This window comes from Notothenia rossii, assembly GCF_949606895.1.
Source record: "Notothenia rossii genome assembly, chromosome: 2".
NCBI classification, from domain to species: Eukaryota; Metazoa; Chordata; class Actinopteri; order Perciformes; family Nototheniidae; genus Notothenia; species Notothenia rossii.
Genome location: NC_136904.1, coordinates 12,340,528 through 12,364,073, shown reverse-complemented (window position 1 = coordinate 12,364,073; position 23,546 = coordinate 12,340,528). Strand labels below are relative to the sequence as shown.

Genomic DNA, 23,546 nt, shown 5'->3' with positions numbered 1-23,546 from the left:
GTCTCTGCAAGATTCTAATTTGGAGAGCCAGACAAAAACGTGGTCACCAACAACACCAGACCAACGTCTCTCATTTCTTTATTGGTTTTAGAGAGCACTTGTTTTGTTTCCATATTTTATCTTTGCCTCAAATGATTGACTTTGAATTGATGTGACTTCTTTTTCACAGCCTGTGAGTGGTGTTTAATTAGTCTCGCAGTCACAAACTTGAATTTAGAATTACCTTGCACTTAAATAACCTCTTACAACATCGCACTAACATCACCTTAAATCATATTTTTTGCCTGTAAAGAAAATCAATTCTCCCAGGGAGATATATCGTATAGATTTTATTTGCCACAGTTAACATATACATAGCTGTTCTATAAACAAATAAATACTGTTTAAAAACTGACTGCTACTAGTAATGACCGATATTATGGCTGATTATAAGGATTTGATCTTCCAGAAACTCAACTCTAACCCCAACCAAACCCCTCCTTTGAACCGTTATTTAAGCCCAAAAGTTTGTAGCCTTTGTCCACAACAGGAGAGCAACCTCAGGCCCACCCTCTTGTTTTGTTTCAAACATCTATTCATAGATGACTGGCCTTGAGTCAGAAGTGAGGAAGGAGAATAGTGAATTATACACAACTAGCTGGGGGTCGTTGTGTGTGCATGTGTCTGTGTTTGAGACACTGAAATAGGGGAAATGCTGGGTCTGCCAGCTTGCTTTTGTGCGGATGAATGGCTAATTCCCCTCCTCCTTTAAGACTTGGCTGCTTACCTCATTAAGTGAGACTCTACAGGGAGACCGAGAATGAGCACTGGCCTATGCACATTTGATCGCATGCATCAGCTCTCTGAAATCTCTCGCTCTACATCTCTCTTGTTCCCTCTTCCTTTGTCCTCTGTCCATCGTCCAATATCTTTCACACACACACACCATCTCTTCCAATGTTCTAATACTTGCTTTTCCTTTGCCATCCCTCAGTCTTCACGCTCCTCTCTCTCGCTTTCCCTCTACCCTTTCAGTTTTTCCTGCTCAGATGTAGCCGTGCATCTGAATTGCATTGATAAATAATTGCTGAGTCTTTGTGCTGGCAGTGTTCAAATAATGAGTAAGTGACAGTTTTATACTTATTATATTTGGTTTAAATGTAATTTAATTTCAGGGTTTTCACCTGCATGTGTTTACGTGAGCAAGAGAGCGGTAAAAATGAGAAGGAAAAAAAAGGAAAAGCAGACGGTGAGATTGAGCGGGGAAGTGAATGAAGGAAGAGAGAAATAAGATGCAAATTAAAGAAAAACAGCAAATCTCACTGGTCCTCTCGACTATTAAATAGAGTACGAGAACATTCAAATGTAATACCATCTCAATTTCACATCCCATCTATTTCTGCAACACTCTCCAGCTCATCCTCTTAACGCCCTGACACTCTATCTTTTTAGCACATATAAGATGATGTATGGGGTCCCAGAGGAGACCATGAAGACACAGAGGGGAATTAAAGAGGACTCAGATCAGTTCATGTAGAGCACTTCTCTTCACTCTGGGCCTGAGCACATGCCAATCATTTAGTGTGTCCATTGCTTTTTGCTCCTATGTATGTGGTTGTGTGGATGGGCTAATGTATTCATTATCTGTTGGTACACCGTATGTCTATTTACGTGTGTGTGTGTGTGTGTGTGTGTGTGTGTGTGTGTGTGTGTGTGTGTGTGTGTGTGTGTGTGTGTGTGTGTGTGTGTGTGTGTGTGTGTGTGTGTGTGTGTGTGTGTGTGTGTGTGTGTGTGTGTGTGTGTGTGTGTGTGTGTGTGTGTGTGTGTGTGTGTGTGTGTGTGTGTGTGTGTGTGTGTGTGTGTGTGTGTGTGTGTGTGTGTGTGTGTGTGTGTGTGTGTGTGTGTAATTACATGTTTTTTCTCCATATACTCATTACCAGGCTGACAAATTATCATTTACACTTCTCAACTACGTTTGGTTCTCTCTGCGGGGGTTTTCCCTGTATGGGAATTAACAGAGTTAACAGGCCCGCCTGGTTTCATCAAGTTGTCCTAACAACCCTTTTCTACACCCCGACAGTTTCCTAAAGAGTAGCGTAATTAATGAGGGAAAATTAACATGTGTTGATTTTACCTTTTTGCAACAAAGGAGGAAGATTTGCTAAGCCGTAGCTAATTTTAAAGACCTTTCCTCTGAAACTGTGTACTGGCGTAGGAGGCTGTCTGTCTTAAGAATCGCACCTTTTTAATTAATTGAGTGTATGTCTCATGCATATGCGTGGAGAGGAGTATCATGTGAATATCATGCTGCTTTCAGAATAATTTAATTTAGTAGGGAATCTATCACATGAATATACAAATGATGCTCTGAAAAGCAGCTACAGATTTGTTCACAATCACAACAGACGGAAAATGTATGAAATAAATATATGTTATGTCTGAGTCTGTTTTAAGCCTCACAGAGCGAATTAACCCTTTATGGGATCTTTCCTTAAACTTTGTAGGAAATTTCACCACCTCTAAAAAATACCTTTCACTCTATAGCATTTCCACATTTATTTTCATTTACCAACAATGTACAGTATAACAAAACATTTACATAATGTATGCCTGTGGAGTTATTAAACCCTGATACCGACATGCAGTTTAAACCTTACGGACACACAGCATCTACTGTAGGGAAGCATGCACTTTCTGTACACATATACTGCACATCAGAGAACTAATCAAAATCAAAAATGTCTCAGTTTGTACTCTTCTACTGTGTTGTGGCTTTCTTATTGCTTTTTCTGCCTTCACACACCTTTCTACTCCCATCTCTCAATCTTTCCACCTCATCTTCTATATCGACCACTCGTCTGCCTGTGGCCATGGAGTTGTGTATTGTGTGTTTCATTGAAGCAGTGCGGCTATTAGCAGACCTGGCCTCAGATCATAAGGCACAGTCTCACACAGTCACACAAACTCTCCTGTGCAAACACACATGCCCATTATCATATATATGAGAAATTAAGAATATTCATGATGAATTAGAGTTGTACGTTAAATCAAATGCATGAATCATTTATGTACATAATCAACCTCCCTATGCAGATGCACTCGTATATGCAAGCACTCATAAATACAGACAGAGTACACACATGATGACTACTTCACTTACACACACAATGTCAATGAATTGCTGGATCAATCATGAAAGGGATCCATTAATAGAGGATAATAGAAAAATTAACCTCACCCTCGTTAGTGTTTGAAGAAGCCTCCTCTCATGCTGTCAGTCAACACTGTGCGCGCAAACACACACACACACACACACACACACACACACACACACACACACACACACACACACACACACACAGACACACACACACACACACACACACACACACACACACACACACACACACACACACACACACACACACACACACACACACACACACACACACACACACACACACACACACACACACACACACACACACACACTCCCTGACTGTGTTACAATCTCATGGCTGCTCTCTAACCCTCTTTCACATATTCTATCTTGTTGTCTCTTTGTTGACAGCTGATAAAGACACTGCTGAAAAGACTGTCTGGCTGAAATTTCTGAAAGCATGCGGCACAGGAACACACACACAAACACCCACACACATCAAGAGAATTATAAGGACTTCCATATTCGTTTATCACCACCCCTCTGCCTCTGTAAATATGTCACTCACGCACTCACTTGGGTCACTTCTGACTGTCTCATTCTGGTGGTCCTTTCTCTACATGCTGGATGTCTTTTCCCCCTTCACGACCCATTCCCTGTCTCTCACATGCAACCCACAAAAACACATATTTTGTCGGATTACCTATTGAGGGAGACAGAGAGAGGGAGACGGAGTCTTTTAACTGCAGTGGGTGCAGTCACACTTCAGCACTTTATTGATCCAGTGTGTGTTTTCAGATCCACAGAATGTGTTTTTGTGTGTGTGTGTTTTGCATGCGTTTACTCTAGTTATTTGTTCTTATCAACCATATCACACATTCTAACCAGGACCAAAACAATTGTGTGTGTGTGTGTGTGTGTGTGTGTGTGTGTGTGTGTGTGTGTGTGTGTGTGTGTGTGTGTGTGTGTGTGTGTGTGTGTGTGTGTGTGTGTGTGTGTGTGTGTGTGTGTGTGTGTGTGTGTGTGTGTGTGCGTGCGTGCGTGCGTGCGTGCGTGCGTGCGTGCGTGCGTGCGTGCGTGCGTGCGTGCGTGCGTGCGTGCGTGCGTGCGTGCGTGCGTGCGTGCGTGCGTGCGTGTGTGTTTGCAAAAAATCCACATTCCACTTACTTCTAAACTCCTCAGCATTATTACCTCATCTCTCTGTGCTAACACACACTCTATGCATATTACATGAGCATAGCTTTTCTATCCTGCTATATTTCACATAATTATGCATATGCTGTATGAGAAATGTGTAAATGTTTATATGGATGAATGTAAGCACGAGTGGGTGTTAAAAGGGCACAATACATTTTACAGTATAACTGCTACAAGGCAAAATACACTATACAGTAGTTTATGTAGTTAGTTATGGTCGATTAACTTAGCAAGTACTTGAGCAAATGTCTTACAATACATATTGTACACTGGAAGCCATCAGTCAATATAGTCAACAATATCAAAAGTCAGGGTCAATGAAAACTGCACTCAGAACCTTCAAATTTCACAGATTTTTGAAAAGATTCTTTAGGAAGAGGAATACAATCGAAAAAGGTATAAAGTTGTCATTATCTTCTTGGATTACCTCCTACAGCTCTGCACGTAGCACCCTGCTTCCTTCCAGCCTTTTGCTTTTAATACAGTTGGCTATCTACACTTCTTCATTATGTGTTAAAGCATGATACTAGCAGAAAGTAGTGTCATACAATTATACTGTACCTGACTGAGCATTGCATGTTACTTTATTCTTCTAGTCCATTAGATATCAGAGCGAAATACTTAGCTTTTTACTGCAATACATTTATTTGAAATGATGTTCTCCCAAATTGCAAACAAACTAAGATTTGACATTGAAAAAAAAGAAAAAAAGCTTTTTTCCAATGATTTGGCCTTTGACCCCAGAGACTGATTTTATTTGTTTGTTTTGTTTGAAAAATATGTATTTGTGATCCATCAGATTGTCCAGTGCTTCCTATCGTAGGGACACAACAATATACATTACACTATTTATACTTTTTTAATGCAGGACTTTAACTTACAATAAAGTATATTGTTTTTATTAACTTAATGATCTGATGTTTTCTTACACGATTGGATTTACCGGTGTCCTTCATAGTTATCAAATCCTACATTCGACTGATTAATTGATTTTTTTGGTCGCTAAATAGATATTTACATTGTGTCGTTCTTTCAGCAGCAAGGGGTCCAGAACTTAGTCATGCAAACTTTAACAAGACATATCGCTGTTTGAGAAATCGAAACCTGTGACCTTTCCTTAATGTGATGGTCTCTTAAACCAAAAGGTTGCTTTACTGCGTCTTTATTGAAAGATGCAGTATCCTGTTATATAATCCTGCTCAAAAGTTAGATCTCTTTATTCATTCTATGTTAGTTGATGCTGCTAACTAGAGAGATATCTGCTGGGTGCAATTTTGGAATCAACCAAAAATATGTGGATCACACCCACTGCATTACAACAGGTGTCCTGTGTGCAAAGGTCATAGCCATCATGTAAACGTCTTGTGCTCAGAATGTGCTAGGAAAATGTAAATGGAGTAGCAGATTGGAGGGTTCTTTGAAACAATTAACATTTATTCAAAAAGTGAACATTCTTTTGTTATTTGTTTAGAGAAAATGTGTTTTTTATCTGGGTGAAAAGATGATATCGCCTCGGTTGAAGGGTACCTGCTGTTGTGCATGGTGGGAGAAGGATGTTCCATGACTGGCAAGAGAGGGTGAAAAGTTGGAAGAACTGAAAATTGGAAACAGACAGACTGGCACTGTGAAAAGAAGATTTAACAGCCATTAGTGGCAAAGGGCCTGGTGAGGAAGGGAGGATTTGATTCCAAGTGTGTTGCCCAGCACAAACTTGCAGAGACCAGGCTGTGGCTGCCATATGGGACTGGCATAATAATTGGACTCATACCAAATTATATGCAGCCTGTGCAGGAGTCACCATGGTCTTGTCAATAGAAATGATTAGCACAGTCTAGCTAGAGTTTGAATTTGTGGTAGGGAGTAGACATCCAACTGGAATAGCTCACTTGAACTTGAGTGTCAGAGGACAGGAGAAAAAGCAGAAGTCACCGTTGAGATGTCAGAACATACAGTACTGAAGCAATTATAGGGAAAGTAATGGCATGCATCAGTGTATGACCTGCCAAACTACTTGGACTGGAGTAGCTGAATAGAAGCAGCACAACAACAATGCACTTTATTATTGTTATTTATACACTTTCCACAAATATCCCACAAAAATGGAAAAGACACAAATGGTTAATATAAGTTTTTTATACTTTGCTTTTTGATCTTTTATATCAATTGTACGTGTGTTGGAAGGGCTTTGTGCCTGTGGACATTTACCACACACACACACACACACACACACACACACACACACACACACACACACACACACACACACACACACACACACACACACACACACACACTCACACAACTACGTCCACTTATGCTGCATGCATTACCTGATAATGGCATGCTGTGGGTGTACTAAGGTGTTATGCTGGAGTGGCTGACCTAATGCATTAGATTGAGCTCACTGTCAGGTCTTTAAGTAGCTGGGATCAGAGGCAGATACACAGCTAATGGATCCTTCTCTCTGTGGGTGGAATAACACAGCGTTAGCTCTATTAAAAGTGGTGCTAACTAAAAAAAAACACCTAACTTAACTTTCAAAAAATGAGGAGACAACTGGACTGCATTTACACCCTAGCCATTTGTATTTCCGTATTCATTTCTGTAATAAACAGCCAATCCTTTTTTAAAAGCTTAGGATTTAAGCTGCAGAGTGAAATAAATATTTCTTTAGATTATACTGATACAGGTTATATTTATTGAGTCTATGTGTTCAGAGCTTTGGGCAATATTACATTGTGTTGCATATCACTCAGTAACATCATTTTTTTAAAGCAGAGTATGTTTCGGTGGTAATTCTTTTGACAGCTGTTTAGCTTTGTTTTGGAGAAAAGATTAGTTTGAAACAAGTGTGCAGTCCAAGATAGCTACAATCCAAGTCTTTGGGTATTTTGACTGGCTGTGAGCCCAGAACTGGCTGTATGCCCATGGGAAATTCCATTGACGGTAAATCGAAATGCCAGGAAGCGTGTGCAATAGGAAGAGTAAAATAATATGACGATATAGTGATTAATAAGCTTTGGGTAAATAAAGGATTGGTGCTTCTGCAACACGAAGCAAATATCTTTGATCAGTCTTTTAGAGAAACGCTTTGATCATATCTCAGCAGTAGGCCTTTCTGTCAGGAGGTTCACTTTTGCTGTTTATATAAAAGTATATAATCACTGTAATTCTAGGATCAGTTAATATCACTGTGAACATATTAACAGTTGGAGATGAACTGAAGCTTTGTGTGAGCATATCAACATAACATGGTAGAGATAAAAGTGAAGAAGACATAAAGAAAAAAGAAAAGTTTCTCCGTCTGATACGGGGCTGTGGCTCAGTGGATAGTGTGCTGGACTTCAAATCAGGGGTTAGCAAGTTTGAGTCCCACTGCAGTCAGCATGTCGTTGTGTCCCTGGGCAAGACACTTCACCCCAAATTGCTCCTGTGGGGATTGCCTACATTATTGATGTATGTAAGTTGCTTTGGTTAAAAGCGTCTAACAAATGACATGCAATGTAATGTAATGATATCCTTGTGATCATCTTTTGTTGTGCAATGTATTTTCTTTGTAATGTTTTATGCAAGCTTATGCATATTTGTTAAGTATACGTTTTAAAATGTCTGCATGTTCCCTGCTCGTGTGTGTGTGTTCCCTCTCTAGAACAAGCAGAACGTGCTCTCAAAGCAGATAGACCTCAAGGGCAAGGAGCCAGAGAAGGGTGTGCTGCTGTCCCACACCATATCAGACATGAGGATCCCTCTGTCCTACGAGGTCCGACTGGCACCCATCACCACCTACAGCACCGGGGAGTACGCCAGCCGCATCATACAGTACTCAGAGCGTAAGTCTTATTGTAAACTACCAAACATTTTTGTAACGTAATTATCATTATCATTTTTAGATACATATTGACAATGTACAAAGCATGTTGACTAAGCATAGCTGATTTTGTTTCCAAACAGCCTACACCTACCCAAGACCTTCAGGTGAGACTTCTCTCTTAACTTCAATCTTCTGGTTTTCAAGGTTAAGCCTGGAGTGTTATGTCATGATTGAGGATAGGGTGTTGAAGTCAGGAGTGCATGTTCACATTTTACTGGCTAATTAAGCGTTAATGGTGAAATCAGCACCATTTTGTAAAGGCAAAGTTTGGCATGACCCTGCCTTGTTTTTGATTACATCTTGAGAGTGGGGGAACAGTGGAGAGAAACAAATAAAAGGATCAGTGACATTTAATATGTCATCAAAGTGTGTTAACATTAGAACGATATGAGGCCGGTTAGTGCAAAAGGTTAATGAGCAAAATACTTCAAACACACTTGACGATACTACCTTAAAGCTCTGCCTCCTTTATCCCTGTTAGCTCTCCTCTCGCAAGTCCTTCCCTCCCTGCTTCTCATCCTCACTCTTGCAATCCTTCTCTCTTTACAGCCAATAGCAGATTGTTTATTTTCTTCATTTAGAGACACCCCACTTTTTTCTGGCAGGAGTGGCAGTTTGCTCAGCCAGGGTGAAGCAATTAAAACAACAACAGATTGTAACAGACTGCGAGAACAACAGTGCAAATTGAAAGGAGCCCATGTAGTGGGGCTGGGTGTGAATAGTAATAGATTAGCTGACTGAAACAAAGAAGCACAAACGAGCCATCCTCGTGGGTATCCGAGGCCATATGCATCTGCAGCGGAGTGTGTGAGTGCTTGGGAAGCTCTCACGGAATCTGTCAGCTTGGATGGTTTTCGATAGCTGTCGTTGAACTCGCTTGCCTCTATTTCCATTTGTTTGGTGGGTCTGTGATAATGGCAGAGCACTCCAGATGGGCTAATGGAGGGGATGACATAGAGAGAAGCCCTTCTATCTGGCTTAACAAGACACATCACCATCACGGATAATGGCATTTCTCTTTGCACGTGTTTTTGTTCAAATGATATATTTTTCTCCATTTCGTTGTATGTGATTAAATCAAAAAGTAAAAGTTCGAAACGTGCCAAAAAAATCTGCCTTATATATCTCACACATATATCACAATTTATAAAACGGACAAGTCAAATCAAGCAATCTGATTGGTTCTTAGCCGTGATATACTGAGCGTATACCACGGGTAGAATTGTAAGTTACTTTTCACAACAAGTCAGTATCCCTCCGCGTCTGAGAAAAACAGTATACCGTTGGGCTGAAAAGCAAACTGCCTGCAGTCCGCTTCGCGTCGGGCCGAACCACGCCCCTTAGCTGTGATATAATGAGCATATACCACGGCCTGTCGTGAGCTATTGCTTAAGTATACAGATTCAAGATCCCATGTTCCCCGTTTAGAGAAGTTGTAGCTCTTTGCATGGAAGATATAAGCAGCCTTTAAAGTGTTAATAAGTGTCATATTTGAAATAAAGAATAGCGAACTACCTCTAGCTTAAACCCAAGGTAGAGTAGATCAACAGCTTTTACCCTAAGTATTTTGTTCCAATGTCTATATATTGTTCTCCATAATATCTCCAGCCTTACCTTATTTTTTCGTCAGAAGTCTTTTAAGAGTTAAACCTATTAACACATTTATTTTCCTTTTTTATGTCTAGCTTTTCTACATTTGACATGGCCTGGCCTAATCATAGTTACCTTTAAAATGTTCTGCATGTGGGAGTCATGCATCAGAATGTGCATAATATGCATAATTCACTTTAAGTTTCACATTATACACCCTTCCTCCCACATTGTGCCTATCACTTTGTCAGTAATTGCCTGGCTGTCTGATCTTCACATTTGAATTGCATATTGCAGAGGTTATTATATAGCTATATCGTTGCCATTAATATTACGGTAAAAGTGGGTCGGAAAAAAAACCTGAAGATTATTTCATCGGCAGTTTGTGATGTCAAATGCTTTAAATGTCACTGATTAAAAATGTTTTTCTTGTTTTTTCTCCACATACACACACACCTCCCAGACCATGTGTGTGGTTTTGAGGATCAGAGGATCTGTGGTTTCTCTCAAGACCGGAGTGATGTCTTCGACTGGACGAGACAAAATCACCTATCCCAGAATCCCAAGCGATCTGCCAATACCGGACCCGAGACTGACCGCAGTGGAACCAAGGAAGGTGAGGAAACCAGGGAAAGATTTAAAGTTTCAGTTCTATGTGTTGTCGTCAAAGTATTACAGCGACAGGGCTGTATATAATACACAACGCACAATTGTACAACATTGTAATTACATTACTTTGTTCTCTTTCATTTGATCCTCGGACAATAGAGTGTTGTCTTGTACATTTCAGGGTACTACATGTACATTGAAGCATCACGGCCGCGCACTGAGGGGGACAAGGCTCGTCTGCTTTCTCCACTTTTTAATGTGACCTCAGTCAGAGGCCCCAAGGGCTCCGGCAGAGTCCCATACTGTGTCGCTTTCTACTACCACATGAAGGGAAAGCATATTGGTGAGTAATACAACTAAACATAATTTGTCTCTCAAAAACACAAATGGTTATCCAGTAGTGGGCACACTCATACTCAATGCAATCGAGGTTCTCATATACAGTAGCTGAGCACCTGTCAAAGCTGAACTCTGCTCTTGACCCCCGCTTGTAGGGCTGGTCAGAAACAACATTGTACGTGTGTGTATGTGTGGGAGTCAGAAGGAGGGGGTAGGGGCGTTACTAAAGTTCTGTTTGTTTCTTCTTGTGCCTCCGCGTGTATTTGGAGGTGGCTGAAGGGGGCAGTGGGTGTGTGATTAATGGTAGTGGCAAGACACAATCAGTCATTTGGGGGAGCTGTTCATCATAATATGCTCCGTCACACAGCTAGAATGCATACATCTTGTAGCCTACACACCTGCACACACACTTTGACACAGGAATGGATTCACAAAAAAAACGTACAGTAGAAGTTGCAACTACATAAAGGCACAAACACACATTTGTTCACAGACACGCACACATACACAATGTTGATTTATGTGTCCAAAGCACAAGCCTGCAGGCTTCACTGTAACATTTGTTACATTCTGACCTGCCCTGCCTACTAAGGATATTATAGTGTTTGGAAGGGCACAATGCTGGTGTGTGTGTGTGTGTGTGTGTGTGTGTGTGTGTGTGTGGTGTGTGTGTGTGTGTGTGTGTGTGTGTGTGTGTGTGTGTGTGTGTGTGTGTGTGTGTGTGTGTGTGTGTGTGTGTGTGTGTGTGTGTGTGTGTGTGTGTGTGTGTGTGTGTGTGTGTGTGTGTGTATACTTTACTGTATGAATATAAGAAAAGGCATTTTGTCTAAAACATTGTTTGAGGGTTATGATATAGAAAAGCTCACTTATTCTCAGCCTAGTTGTTTATTGTTTAGCCATCAGCAACATTATCTGTGTTTGTTTACCACTTTTGTGAACTGAAATGTCTTGACTAAATTAAGTCAACAATTAGCAATGGGATGTTATTAAATTGTGTTCATTCATTGTCCCCAGGTGATGAGTCCTATTGTTTTCTTCTTAATCATCACCACACATTTGGTGCAAACATTCATATTCCAGGAATTGCAATATATATCTTTATATGATCAACATCAAAAATACCAGCAATATTAGTGTAAGGCTATACACATGCTGATGTGAGCTTTTAGCAATGTATAGCTTGACAGAGCCACTATCAAACACATTCAGTCTGAAAGCTAAACACTGCAGCACTTATTACAGTGCCCAATCTCTACTCAGTTATAAAACACACAGTGACATTTTGAGATTAAACATCCGACTAGCAATCAGGCAGTGTCATTATTGAGCAAGACTATTAATATAGACATGTATTTTTTAACTCAAAGTACATCAAAATGGATGCGTCCATCAACAAAGAACCGCTCTGCTGTGTATTCTGTTCATCAACATGACAGAAAGTGTGTCCTTTGCTGACAAAATGAATAGCCTGACCTTTAACATGTATACACTGGGGGTGGACCAAGCTAGGGCTTACATTTCACGTAAAGGTAACCTATCATGCAAAATTCACTTTTGTACGTCTTGTATACATGAATATGTGTCCCCGGTGTGTCAGGGAACTCACCAAGTGTCAGAAAACACAACCCTCTCTATTTTCCTCCATACCCAAACCTCTTAAAAACGGGCTGCAACGGATCTGATACAGACTGATCCAGATTTGAACACTTCTGTGACGTCACAGAAGTGGCGCTACGGCTATTGGGCCAACTCCACCAATCAGGAGGAGACAGCCACGGACATTGCCGTTGGAAAGCCCTGGACACGCTGTAGTACATATGCCAGGCCTGTAGATGGTGCTGTTCTCACAGAATCAGCCCATGCAAAGACAGTGTTAAATTGAGCGAAATGAGGAATGGCTAAAATGCATGATCTGTTTGGTATTTTGAAAAATAAAAAGTATAAATATGCCTTATATAGGTATGGTCCTACACTATATTATTCAAATATAGCATGATAGGTCCACTTTAAAATCAACACCTAGTCAGAAACATGTCTCTATGGTTTTGTCCTTCCACTCTTTTCCTGCTGAATGTGGGGGGGTTGTTTGCTCAAATGCTATACATAGGCACTTGATTGATAAACAAATGCAATACTACTCCTAGTTTGATGAATTTAGAAGTTCTTATCCCCCCTAGTCGTGTTGCTGCCTTAGAAAGGAACATTTTACTACCTCCTGTATTCAATTATTGTATTAGTTTATGCACTTCTGTTTTATTGTGCATCCTCCTCAAGGTCTCAGGTTCGGGCTTCACAGCAAAACAAGGAGACGAGAAAATGCTAAATCAGTCACAGAGCGCTCGCTTACGATTAGTACATTCTGTTTGCAGTTATGCCCAGCGCTGCTACAAGTCCTCCCTCAATTTACTCTGTTGTTTTCCCAGTCTCTTCCAATCTGTTGTCACTTTAATTGCCTTACCTTGGCAGAGCTCACACTCCTGCCAGGAAGACACAGTGTGACTCTTAATGACCAAAAGAAACAAGACGAGGATAAGAAAGAGGGGTCAGTGAGAGGAGAGACTAGAAGAGTGAGGGAAGGACGGGGGTGGGCAAGCCTTGGGTAGGAAGAGAAAGCTCTAATGAAGAGAAAGGGAGAGCAAGCAAAGAGGATGGTAGGAAAGTGCAAGAACAAAGGAAGCATGAGCAAACAAGTATGGGGAGGCATTGAAGGGAGCTAAAAAGAAAAGCCTTGAATGGAGAGTTTGTTAATGTTCAGAAGTAGGGAGAGGATGGAAGAGCTAGTGAGTTGCCCTGAAGCACTCTAACAAGTTTCAATGTACTCAATCGTATAGTGTTCAAGCACTGTCAATTAAGGGCTGTAAGAGCATTAAGGTACTTTGACACAAAGACATATTTAGAAATGCTGTAGAAATGTTGCTCTTTTCTGACCCACATATACTTTAGCTGTTTTATAATCATGGTTTTATGTGGATATGAAACACGTGAAGTTCAGATTTTTGGGTAGCAAATAGGCTAACACTGCAAATAAAGAGCTCCCCATGTGATGTGTTTTGTTGTTCACCTTAGTGTGCTTCTCTTTGGGCTTGCTGGCAGCAACAATAAACCACATTTAATTAGTTTCGTTTGGCATTAGGTAGTATTTCAGACTGGCTCAGATTTGCAGAGTGCCAATGGCAAGCTTTCCTAAAATCACTCGATTATTTTTCCCTTCACAGTTATGGATAGCAAACTAGTGTTTGGGGTTATTTAAACGTTTGAAATGTTGTATGCCGCTGTGGATTGTACTTTTTATTACTTTTAATTAGTTTGCTGTACAGATATTTACAGAACTAGAAGAGAATGGGGTGCCTGTGTGTCAGGTAAAACGCTTTGAAACGTTTTATGTCAAAACTCATTTTCGAAAAAGCAAGGTTTAGCTAAGCCTAGATTTGACCTTTTTCTTTTGCTGCTGAATTGATTATATATAAATAAATAAACGTTTTTTTGCTTGTTGTTTGGCGGCATAAACTATAGTGTTGGCTCTCAGTTTAACACACCAGAATACGAAAACACAGCATCCCTGTTTAGGCGCAGATTATGGGCAGAGGGACAGGAGATCCCATGCAGGCCTTCTTTTGATTATAAATGTAGCATTTGTGTGTGTGTGTGTGTGTGTGTGTGTGTGTGTGTGTGTGTGTGTGTGTGTGTGTGTGTGTGTGTGTGTGTGTGTGTGTGTGAGTGTGTGTGTGTGTGTGTGTGTGTGTGTGTGTGTGTACATCCGACTGTGTGTTTGGCTGTATTTTGCTGTCCTCCTCACTAACGTGTGTACGAACAAGTAGCCCTGATAGAGTTGTGCTTTCTCCTCTGCCTCTCTGACATTAAAACACTCTCTGCTGTCCCTCGGTCCAATCAATAGACTGCTTATCAGAGTGCTCTTCCTTTTCTCGTGTGTGTGTGTACGCTTGTAAGTGTGTGTGTGTGTGTGTGTGTGTGTGTGTGTGTGTGTGTGTGTGTGTGTGTGTGTGTGTGTGTGTGTGTGTGTGTGTGTGTGTGTGTGTGTGTGTGTGTGTGTGTGTGTGTGTGTGTGTGTGTGTGTGTGTGTGTGTGTGTGTGTGTGTGTGGGGGGAGAGTGAAAGGTGAGGGTGAGACAGGAGAATGGGTGGTGAATGAGGAAGGAGACAACAAGGCTTAGTAATGTGGAGGTAGAATGACAGAGTGGTGGTGATACAGGTGAGAGTAGGCTACACCAGCATTAGTTATTGTTTCCTTCCATTATATTCCTACAATGACACCCATATCCTTTCAGATGTAATGTGACAGTTGCATGTGACACTTTTATGAGGCTCTTCCAGCTGCAATATCAGTTCATCATTTTTACAGTATTCTTCTGGAACGGAGCATAGACAACCTCAACATAATCCTGCTGTTAAAGCAATAGTATGATGTGTTATAGAACATTTTTTTGTTAACTGTGATCAGAAGACCAATACCACCATGATACACTGTAGCCTATGTCTGTTAAATACGATATTTACTTAACTTGGGATGAAGACCAGAAACAAATAGAAACAGTCTGGAAAAAGAAAGTCCATCTTCATCTTTATATAAAGTGTAAAGATCTACTTTATTACAGTATGGTATACCGACTGTTCAGTGGTAGACAAAAGAGCTCTCGGGAGACTTGGACATAGCATGGTCAAATCTGACTTCCCCTGCCCTCACTGGAAGACTTATTCAGATCACGCTGCCGCCACAGAGCCAGCAGCATTGTGAGGGATGCAAGTCACCCCACCACCATCTCTTCTCTCTGCTGCCATCTGCAAGACGCTACAGGGCAACAAGGACCCACACTTACAGGCTCCAAAACAGCTTTGTACCCCTCAGCCATCACTGAACTGAACTCCACAATCGCTATAACTAAATATGCAAAACTTGAAATGCCACTGAGTTCTACGTTTTTTGATATACCGATTATATTTATTGATGTGTCAATGTAACTGTTAATAACTATGGAAGGTGAGCTTGCGTTCATGTGTCATATGTTACATTAACTGTTTCAAAAGCCTCACAGCATTCGTCATTACACAATGGGGGCAATGACAATAAAGCCATTATTTTCTATAATCTATAAAAGTAGTTTTAATAACATCTTGTTTGTCTAGCTTCAGGTTCATATTGAACATACAGACATGGGAAATTGATCTTTATCCTAAAGAAAATAATTGGATGAGTGTATTTCCTACAATGAATTATAGAAAGACCATGAGTAAACTGAAATCCATTGAGTTTGACAAATAGGACATCAGATATAGATCATAAAACATATTTGTATTAATACATTTCAGTCATGCTTCATCATACCAAGGTGCATACAGTACTAACTGGAAAAGTTTTAATTTGATCAAAAGTTAATTTAATTGGGTGTTTTTAACACAATTGACTGATAGTCTCTCTATACCAAGCTCACAGATACCCCAAACATGTTATTTAAACTCCCTGTTTAACCAATAAGCAGCCCACTTCCCTTAGGTGCCGCTCACACAGGAACGTTTGCGTTTATGCACAGTATGCGTTTTTAAAAAAGTCTTCCGTTCACACGTATTCGTTTCATTTGACGTGTCTGTTCACACGAGAACGCTGGAAACGCTGGACACGCTGTAGTACATATTCCGGGACTGTAAGTGGTGCTGTAACTTCCGCCACAAAATACACCAAAAGCAGCTAAGAAGACCCCGGAGCAATGTTGCCATGGCTACCCTTCTGTTTATGCCCCGCGGTGGATTTAGCAACATGTAGTAGTTCATGTAATTCTCCATGTCCACTTGTTGCTGATGGTTGTGGTAGAGGAGCTGTAGATGTTGTACTAACATCTGTAGCATGGTCAGTAGCAGTAGCACTAGCTACAGCAGTGAGCAGCAGTGAGCAGCAGAGGCGGGGAGAGGTGGGGCTATCGTTATTTTTTCAGGAAATGATCGTATAGAGGTGATTACACCTGGAAGAAGTCAAGGCCAAGGTGACATCCAGGGTCGCGCTGATCCGCCGCCTCGCTGGAACAACCTGGGGAGCCTCCGCTAAGACGCTGCGAATATCCACTCAAGCCCTGGGGCCTCATGTATAATGCCGTGCGTAGGATTGACGTGGGAAGGTTGCTTACGTGGTAGAAATCCGAAAAATAGGTCCATAAATGTTCCGCCACTTTCCGATTCACCAGACATTGCGTACCGGCGAGGAAAGTGCGCCGGTTTCCCTTTATAAATCACAACCGACTCGAAATGCGGTGCAGCTTTTGCGGGCTTCATGTAACGCCCATGTTTGCCTATAAATAGTAAAAAAAAACGCCCTTTCATTCATTTATTTTGACTGACTGCATGGAGAAGATCGCAGGAAATGACGACAGAACAGCTAAAAAAGACATCTCACACCGTGTCAGATTTTGGTTATTTTGGGGAGGTGGAGATATCATATTGTTTGGTGGATGCAGTTTGAACCAGAGTAGCAGCATGGAGGTCGGATCGTCACATCAAATAAATAAATAAGTGGTCCGAAAAAGGTTAATGACAAAAAAGATATAAAGCCTTCCTCAGGCAGTGTGTTTGTACCGGGGACAGGAGACCCCCCCCTTGATGAGAAACTGTAAGAAATGATCGGGGAATCCCTCCGGAGTGGAGTCATGACGACTGGATCTGAATTATGTTTTTGTATTTGGTGGTTTGTGTCCCCCCCCCCCCCCCCGCAGCAACTCTATCCACCAGTTAAAGGAAATACAACTAATGTGTTGTGTTATATTAGCTGTACAATTTACCACATATGGTGCTCTTAGTTTCCATACCTCCTTTGTTTTACGAGTGACTTATCAAGTCTTGGCAAACGGCATAAAACACGATTAAACATCAATTAAACATATAAAACCATGCTCGTATCTACAACCTATAGAAATGCAAAACGGCGTCAGTTTAGACGTAATTCTGTCCTCCTGCTTATCGCATCATTTATGAGAAAACATTTCATAACATTAACACAACATATTCGAGGTGGTTTTAAATAACATATCCGTATTTCTTTCTTTCTCCCAGTTATGTTTTTGTGTGCAGTGAGGAGTCTCAAACAGGCGTTTGTTAAATCATTTTAAGATTGGCTTTAATCAATGTTTGAAAAATGAATTCTTCATATATGATAAATGAGAGGTAACATTTTATTGATGGTATTATTTCCACATATTTCTCTCCATTCTTCCTTCTGCCAACGGTGTCGCAGTTTCTCGTCTCTCCCGTTTTTGTGCTTAGTGCGTACGCATGGGTTAGAGTTTGCGTGGAGGACCGCACGTTTTCCCGTCATGTTAGTATTTTATAAATCGCAAACATTGCGTAGAAACTGCCGTACGCCATTTTTTGAGCGTATATCCCTTTATAAATGAGGCCCCTGGTCTTCTCTGCAGCGGAATACTGTGCCCCAGTCTGGAGCAGAAGCCCTCATGCGAGAACGGTCGACGTGGCTATCAATACCTCCCTCCGAATAATAACTGGATGCTTAAAGCCCACCCCTGTGTCCCTCTTGCCAGTCCTTGCGGGAATAGCACCGGCCGGCCTCCGACGGGAGGCTGCCACCCTTGCCCTGGCCAGGAAGGCACAAAAGTATGACTGGCACCTCCTGCACAACACCACAATAACACCAGCACCTCCAAGGAGACTCAAGTCCCGCCACCCCTACAACAAAGCAGCACAAGAGATGCTCAACTCCACCTCTGAGGACATCTCCAGAGATGCATGGTTGGCAGCAGCTTGGAAGCAGGAGTGGGAGTCAGCCGGGCCCTCCCGAATCCACCGTTACATCTGGGACCCAGGAGATGGCGCTATTGGAGGAGACGACCTACCGCGCCGGCAGTGGACCACTCTGGACCGTCTACGAACTGGGGTCGGTCACTTTAAAACATCGATGAAGACGTGGGGCTTGGCGGACAGTGCGGCATGCGAGTGCGGTGACCCTGAGCAGACCGCTGACAATATAAACACCATCTGCCCCTTATATAGACCACCCTCGGAAGCCAGCCTCTTCGACCTAGGACCAGAGATGCGGGCATGGCTACACGACACCGAGTTGGACTTCTAACGTTACACGAAAGAAGAAGAAGGTGATTACACTGACTCGTTTGACCCCCCAGAGCGTTTCATTTGCAGATCTATCCACCTTGGGACCCGTTATCGTTTGTGGGGTCCGTTTCTATCGTTTTGTTACGGCCTCGTGTAAATGAAAGTGCTATACGCAAGAGAAACTGCGGATCCAGCCCGTTTTGTTCTCGTGTAAACGGCACCTTAGTCACGCATCTGTTGTGACAGAGTAGGAAGCTAATTACCACCAGCCTACTGCTTATAAGAAGGTTTGAAGATCATTAGCTGAAAGATATCCATACACAAATTAATTACAAACATTTGTGTTCACACGCAAGCATACTGTACAGCCATGAACATACTCATCTTTATGTGCACACACACACACACACACACACACACACATATGCATTAGATAACACACACTATAGCATACACCAATACGGTTCCCCCTGCCTGCGTGTTTGTTTAAGAGACTGGTGGTTGGTTAATGTTCCAATTAGGAGCTGGCTGAGGATCGTTAAGAAGACGAATTGCTCTCTCACACCTTACAGACCCAAGAGAGAAAGAAAAAGAGAGAGGGAGACTATTGGATCACGTCCTTATGCCTCGAATGGTGCCACTCTCTCTAAATTGTTTCCAGGAATCAAGACAATTGATTTTTATATCATGTGTCGACAGTACAAAAATAAATTAAGGATTTGCCAAACATCCTGTGGCAGTGATGTGTCTAATATAAACTAACAACAGATTAAACAAAATTAGCCACATCTCCTTTTCATAATTGTATCTCTCTGACTTCCTCTCTTCCTTCCTACTGGCGGCTGTCCTTTTGCTCTATTCTACAAATACAACTATCCAATGGACTGTCAATGGAGAGTTTGAGACATATCAGTACTCATCCACATTTCCTTTCCCCCTAAATGTCATCCACATATAGTGTCTGACCTTAAAGCCTCGCTCTACCACATGCAGTGCACTTGTTACCAATTGCTATAATAAATGACATCACGTCCACGGCACAGCCTTGATTCTGACCATAAAAGTAAATGCAATTTGAAATATGTAGTGCTCAAATGCAATTCTAGCAGAGTATGTGCTGCTTGGAGCTTGGTCCCCTGGATTTTCTGAATAAAATCCTTAATTCTCTATCTGACATTTAATGTTGACAATTTGACATCAGCTTTGGCTATTTGGGTTGGGTAGATTTATGCGAATGACAGAGACAGAAAGGAGCTAACCGCTTGTACAGTCAATTGTGGCAGGGCTGTAAGACATGGTGTAGTTTCACTGAGATGAAAGCACAATCAATTATCTTCTGTTAACACATACGGTAAGATCTATCATGAGTTGCACACTTATCTGAATAAAGCTGATAAATAGGTATATATAATTGGGATTGAAGCATCTGAACTGATTAGACATTTCATTAATGTGTCCACTATTTATTATGTCATTCAACATATCCTTCTTTCTGAATTTCAAGATAAAAACATATATTGAAGTCCATCAAAATAAGTAATTAAATGTGGGTCGATATATGCAAATGTTTTGTCGTTTAGATTTCAATCATCTTAAAACGTGAAGCAGCTTAACATACAGCAGCCCAGCATTATTAGCTCATTGACAGTTCACTACAGTTTCTAATGATCTGTACTCTGTGTGTGTGGCTGTGTGTGCCTATGAATGCATGTGTGGTTATCTTTCACAGGCTCCCTTAATGTGCTTCTGAGAGTGAGAAGCATTGCCTCTGTGGACTCGGTGGTCTGGTCGAAGTCTGGTCATCAGGGCCCGGACTGGAGGAGAGCGTTCTTTGACATCAGCCCCAGTGGACCCTTTCAGGTAAAAGCTTGCCGATTGCTTTTCTTCCCAACAACAATATGGCAGTAAAGACATGTATTGTACTTGGCAGTATAATGGAGCAGTATAATGCTTAAAGTGGACCTATCATGCTATATTTGAAACATACATTGTAGGGCCATACCTATATTAAACATGTCTGTGAAGTTTTTTTTCCAAATACCAAACAGATCATGCATTTTAGCCATGCCTCATTTCGCTCTATTTGCTCTTTTCCAGCCCTGTTTTTGCAGGGGCTGATTCTGTTTTTGTGGCAGACTACAGCGCCACTTACAGGCCTGGCATATGTACTACAGCGTCTCCAGCGCTTTCGAGCGGTCTCTCATTCTCCTGATAGGTGGAGAGTTGCCCATATAGGCGGAGCACCCCTTTTCTGACGTCAGAACAATTCAAATAATAATCAGCTCCATAGCAGCCCCGCTTTTAGAGATTTGGGTAAAGAAGAAAAGAGAGGGTTGTGTTTTCTGACACTTGGTGAGTTCCCTGACACACCGGGGACACATATTCATGTATAACAGACATACTAAAGTGCATTTTGCATGATAGGTCCCCTTTAAGTTTTGGGAAAATACTGAATGTGCTCTTCCAATATCAGAGTAGCGCATGACAGGATGTATGATTACCTAGAAGAGCGTCAGGACACACTGTTTTGATGGCTGAGTTAATATCACCATACGGTGCATTTGAGACTTCCCAATTTCCAAAAAAGAAATCTGAGATTTTCCATTGAATTTCATATTCATTGTATTAAGTATACGTTATGCTGTTAGAAATGGATGTTGGTCAAGCTCCCACACTTTCTATAAATTAACTGCAAGCACATGCAAACAGCAAAATGTATCCAACCTGTCATGGACACAATTCAAAGAATTAATACATTGTAATTACATAGTGATTATAAAATGCACATTTTCAGAAAGCTATAGTCCCTTTCTCAACAATATATTTTGGTTAATGGAAAAAGTATTTGGATATAAATGTACCATTGTCCACCCTGTCAGCAAGCCTTCCATGACAGGGTGGACATGGTACAAATAGTTTGCCAGAATTTCATTTTTATCCAAATATTGTTGAGAAAGGGACTATAGCTTTCTGAAAATGTACATTTTATATTATTTATGGAAGGCTTGCTGACAGGGTGGACAATGACAGGGTGGACATTTTTGGCTAATATTAGCATTTAATGAGCACATGGTGGACCTTCAGTTAGCAACATGATTCAGTTAGCAAGGTGACTGTGTACTGTTTAACATATATTAAAATATATATAAAATAATATATTTCTAATTTCTGAAAGGTTTTTATATTAATTGACATTTCACTATGACAGAGTGGACATGTTAAGCTTGACAACATCCAACTACACACATAATATGATTACAATTTCGAAATATAAGTTAAAAAACGTACTTTGCAACTAGCCAATGTCTCAGCCTCCATTGAGGAAAGACAAAATGGTGGTAGTGATGTCACTGAAAACATCAGAGGGTTGTTTATGGGGCAGTTACCCCTTAATGACAGGGTGGAAAGCAAATGTCAGGGACACATGCAAAAAGTTCAATATTATTATGAAAATAGAATATACATGATCAAAATGACTCGTTTTATCAAATAACTCGTTGTGGACAATAAAAACCATATAATTTGTTTTCAATGTAGTATGATAACCGCTTACTACACACACTGCAGTTAGCAGAGCAGTGTGTGGGTGGGACATGCCAAAATCACATACATCCAATGAAAAAATAAGGTATAAAATGAAGGAAACACATTTCAAGAGACTTATCATTGTACTGATATGTGTGTAAATGTTGGGCCTTTTATAATAAGACCTCAGAGTTAAATTTTTCTGCTACATTTTCATGATAACTGTGTGATTCTGATGGGGACACCAAAGTTACTTTATAGTGATATTGACCCAGCTATGTGAAATGATTAACATGATGATTCAGCCTCTATGGAGATAGACATATGACTGTCATGTGTATATTGCTTACCTGGGCCTTAGCTAATCTGAACTAAGCACAGAATACTGCTTTGAACCGGTATTCTGCATCTGAATGAATAACACCCTCTCTTGTATATCAGCATGTGAAGGACACTGTTCTGGGAACTATTTGTCCCATGCAGCTCTGTGTTTGATGACTACTTCCATTCTTGTGAGGATAATAAATACATGTAACCTGATATTGAAGCTCAAGCCGGTGACGAGTGATATTTTCATAACATTAAGGAATAAGTCTGTCATTGAAAAAATAGCATAGAACAGCATAGGGACAGTTACCTACTATAAGAGGTTGTGTTTCTTACAGCTGTAACACTCTCTCCACACTTGCACCCACACTAAGCTGCTGAGATGTGCTTAAAGGGATGACCTGGTCAACTTGAGAGTTGAGTACTGTTTGCTAGATGTTGAAAGACCTCACCCGCTGAATTAAAATAACCCTCCAGCTCTCGCCTCTTGAGAGTACATTTCTACCACGTGGAGACAGCATTGTCAGGTCTGCTAAGACTTGCTCTAAGTAAAATAAGAAAGAAAAATGGAATAACACACTTTTTTGTTCCCTGTAATCCTCTCTCACATCTGAAACATTTACTTTATGTCTTTCCCCAAGGCCTCCACTGCAGCCCAGATATATCAGAGTTTATACTCTGGTGGCTTTTGAGAATCAAGGGAATTGTAAAAGAATTTAAAACTTTGCTTGAATTTTTATACATTTTTGAGAAGAAACTGTCTCTCCACATGACATTTAAAGTTCCAAAGAACCAGGGAAAGTCATCCAATTCAGACTTTATTTTAAGACCCCTGAGCTATTGACTATACAGTAATGTCAGAGTTACCAGATATATAAAATAT

The 23,546-nt window shown here is 41.0% G+C and overlaps 1 protein-coding gene across 3 annotated transcripts in view; it reads left to right on the top strand.

The window, feature by feature from the left end:
* Positions 1-23,546, top strand: part of mdga1 (MAM domain containing glycosylphosphatidylinositol anchor 1) — a 179,226-nt gene that overhangs the window by 138,738 nt on the left and 16,942 nt on the right. For all 3 annotated transcript variants that reach the window (XM_079665543.1, XM_079665542.1, XM_079665544.1), the window contains 5 exons: positions 7,986-8,166; positions 8,288-8,311; positions 10,261-10,413; positions 10,588-10,749; positions 20,541-20,671. In XM_079665543.1, the coding sequence (XP_079521669.1) occupies positions 7,986-8,166; positions 8,288-8,311; positions 10,261-10,413; positions 10,588-10,749; positions 20,541-20,671 (651 nt within the window). The remainder of the gene's footprint in view (positions 1-7,985; positions 8,167-8,287; positions 8,312-10,260; positions 10,414-10,587; positions 10,750-20,540; positions 20,672-23,546) is intronic.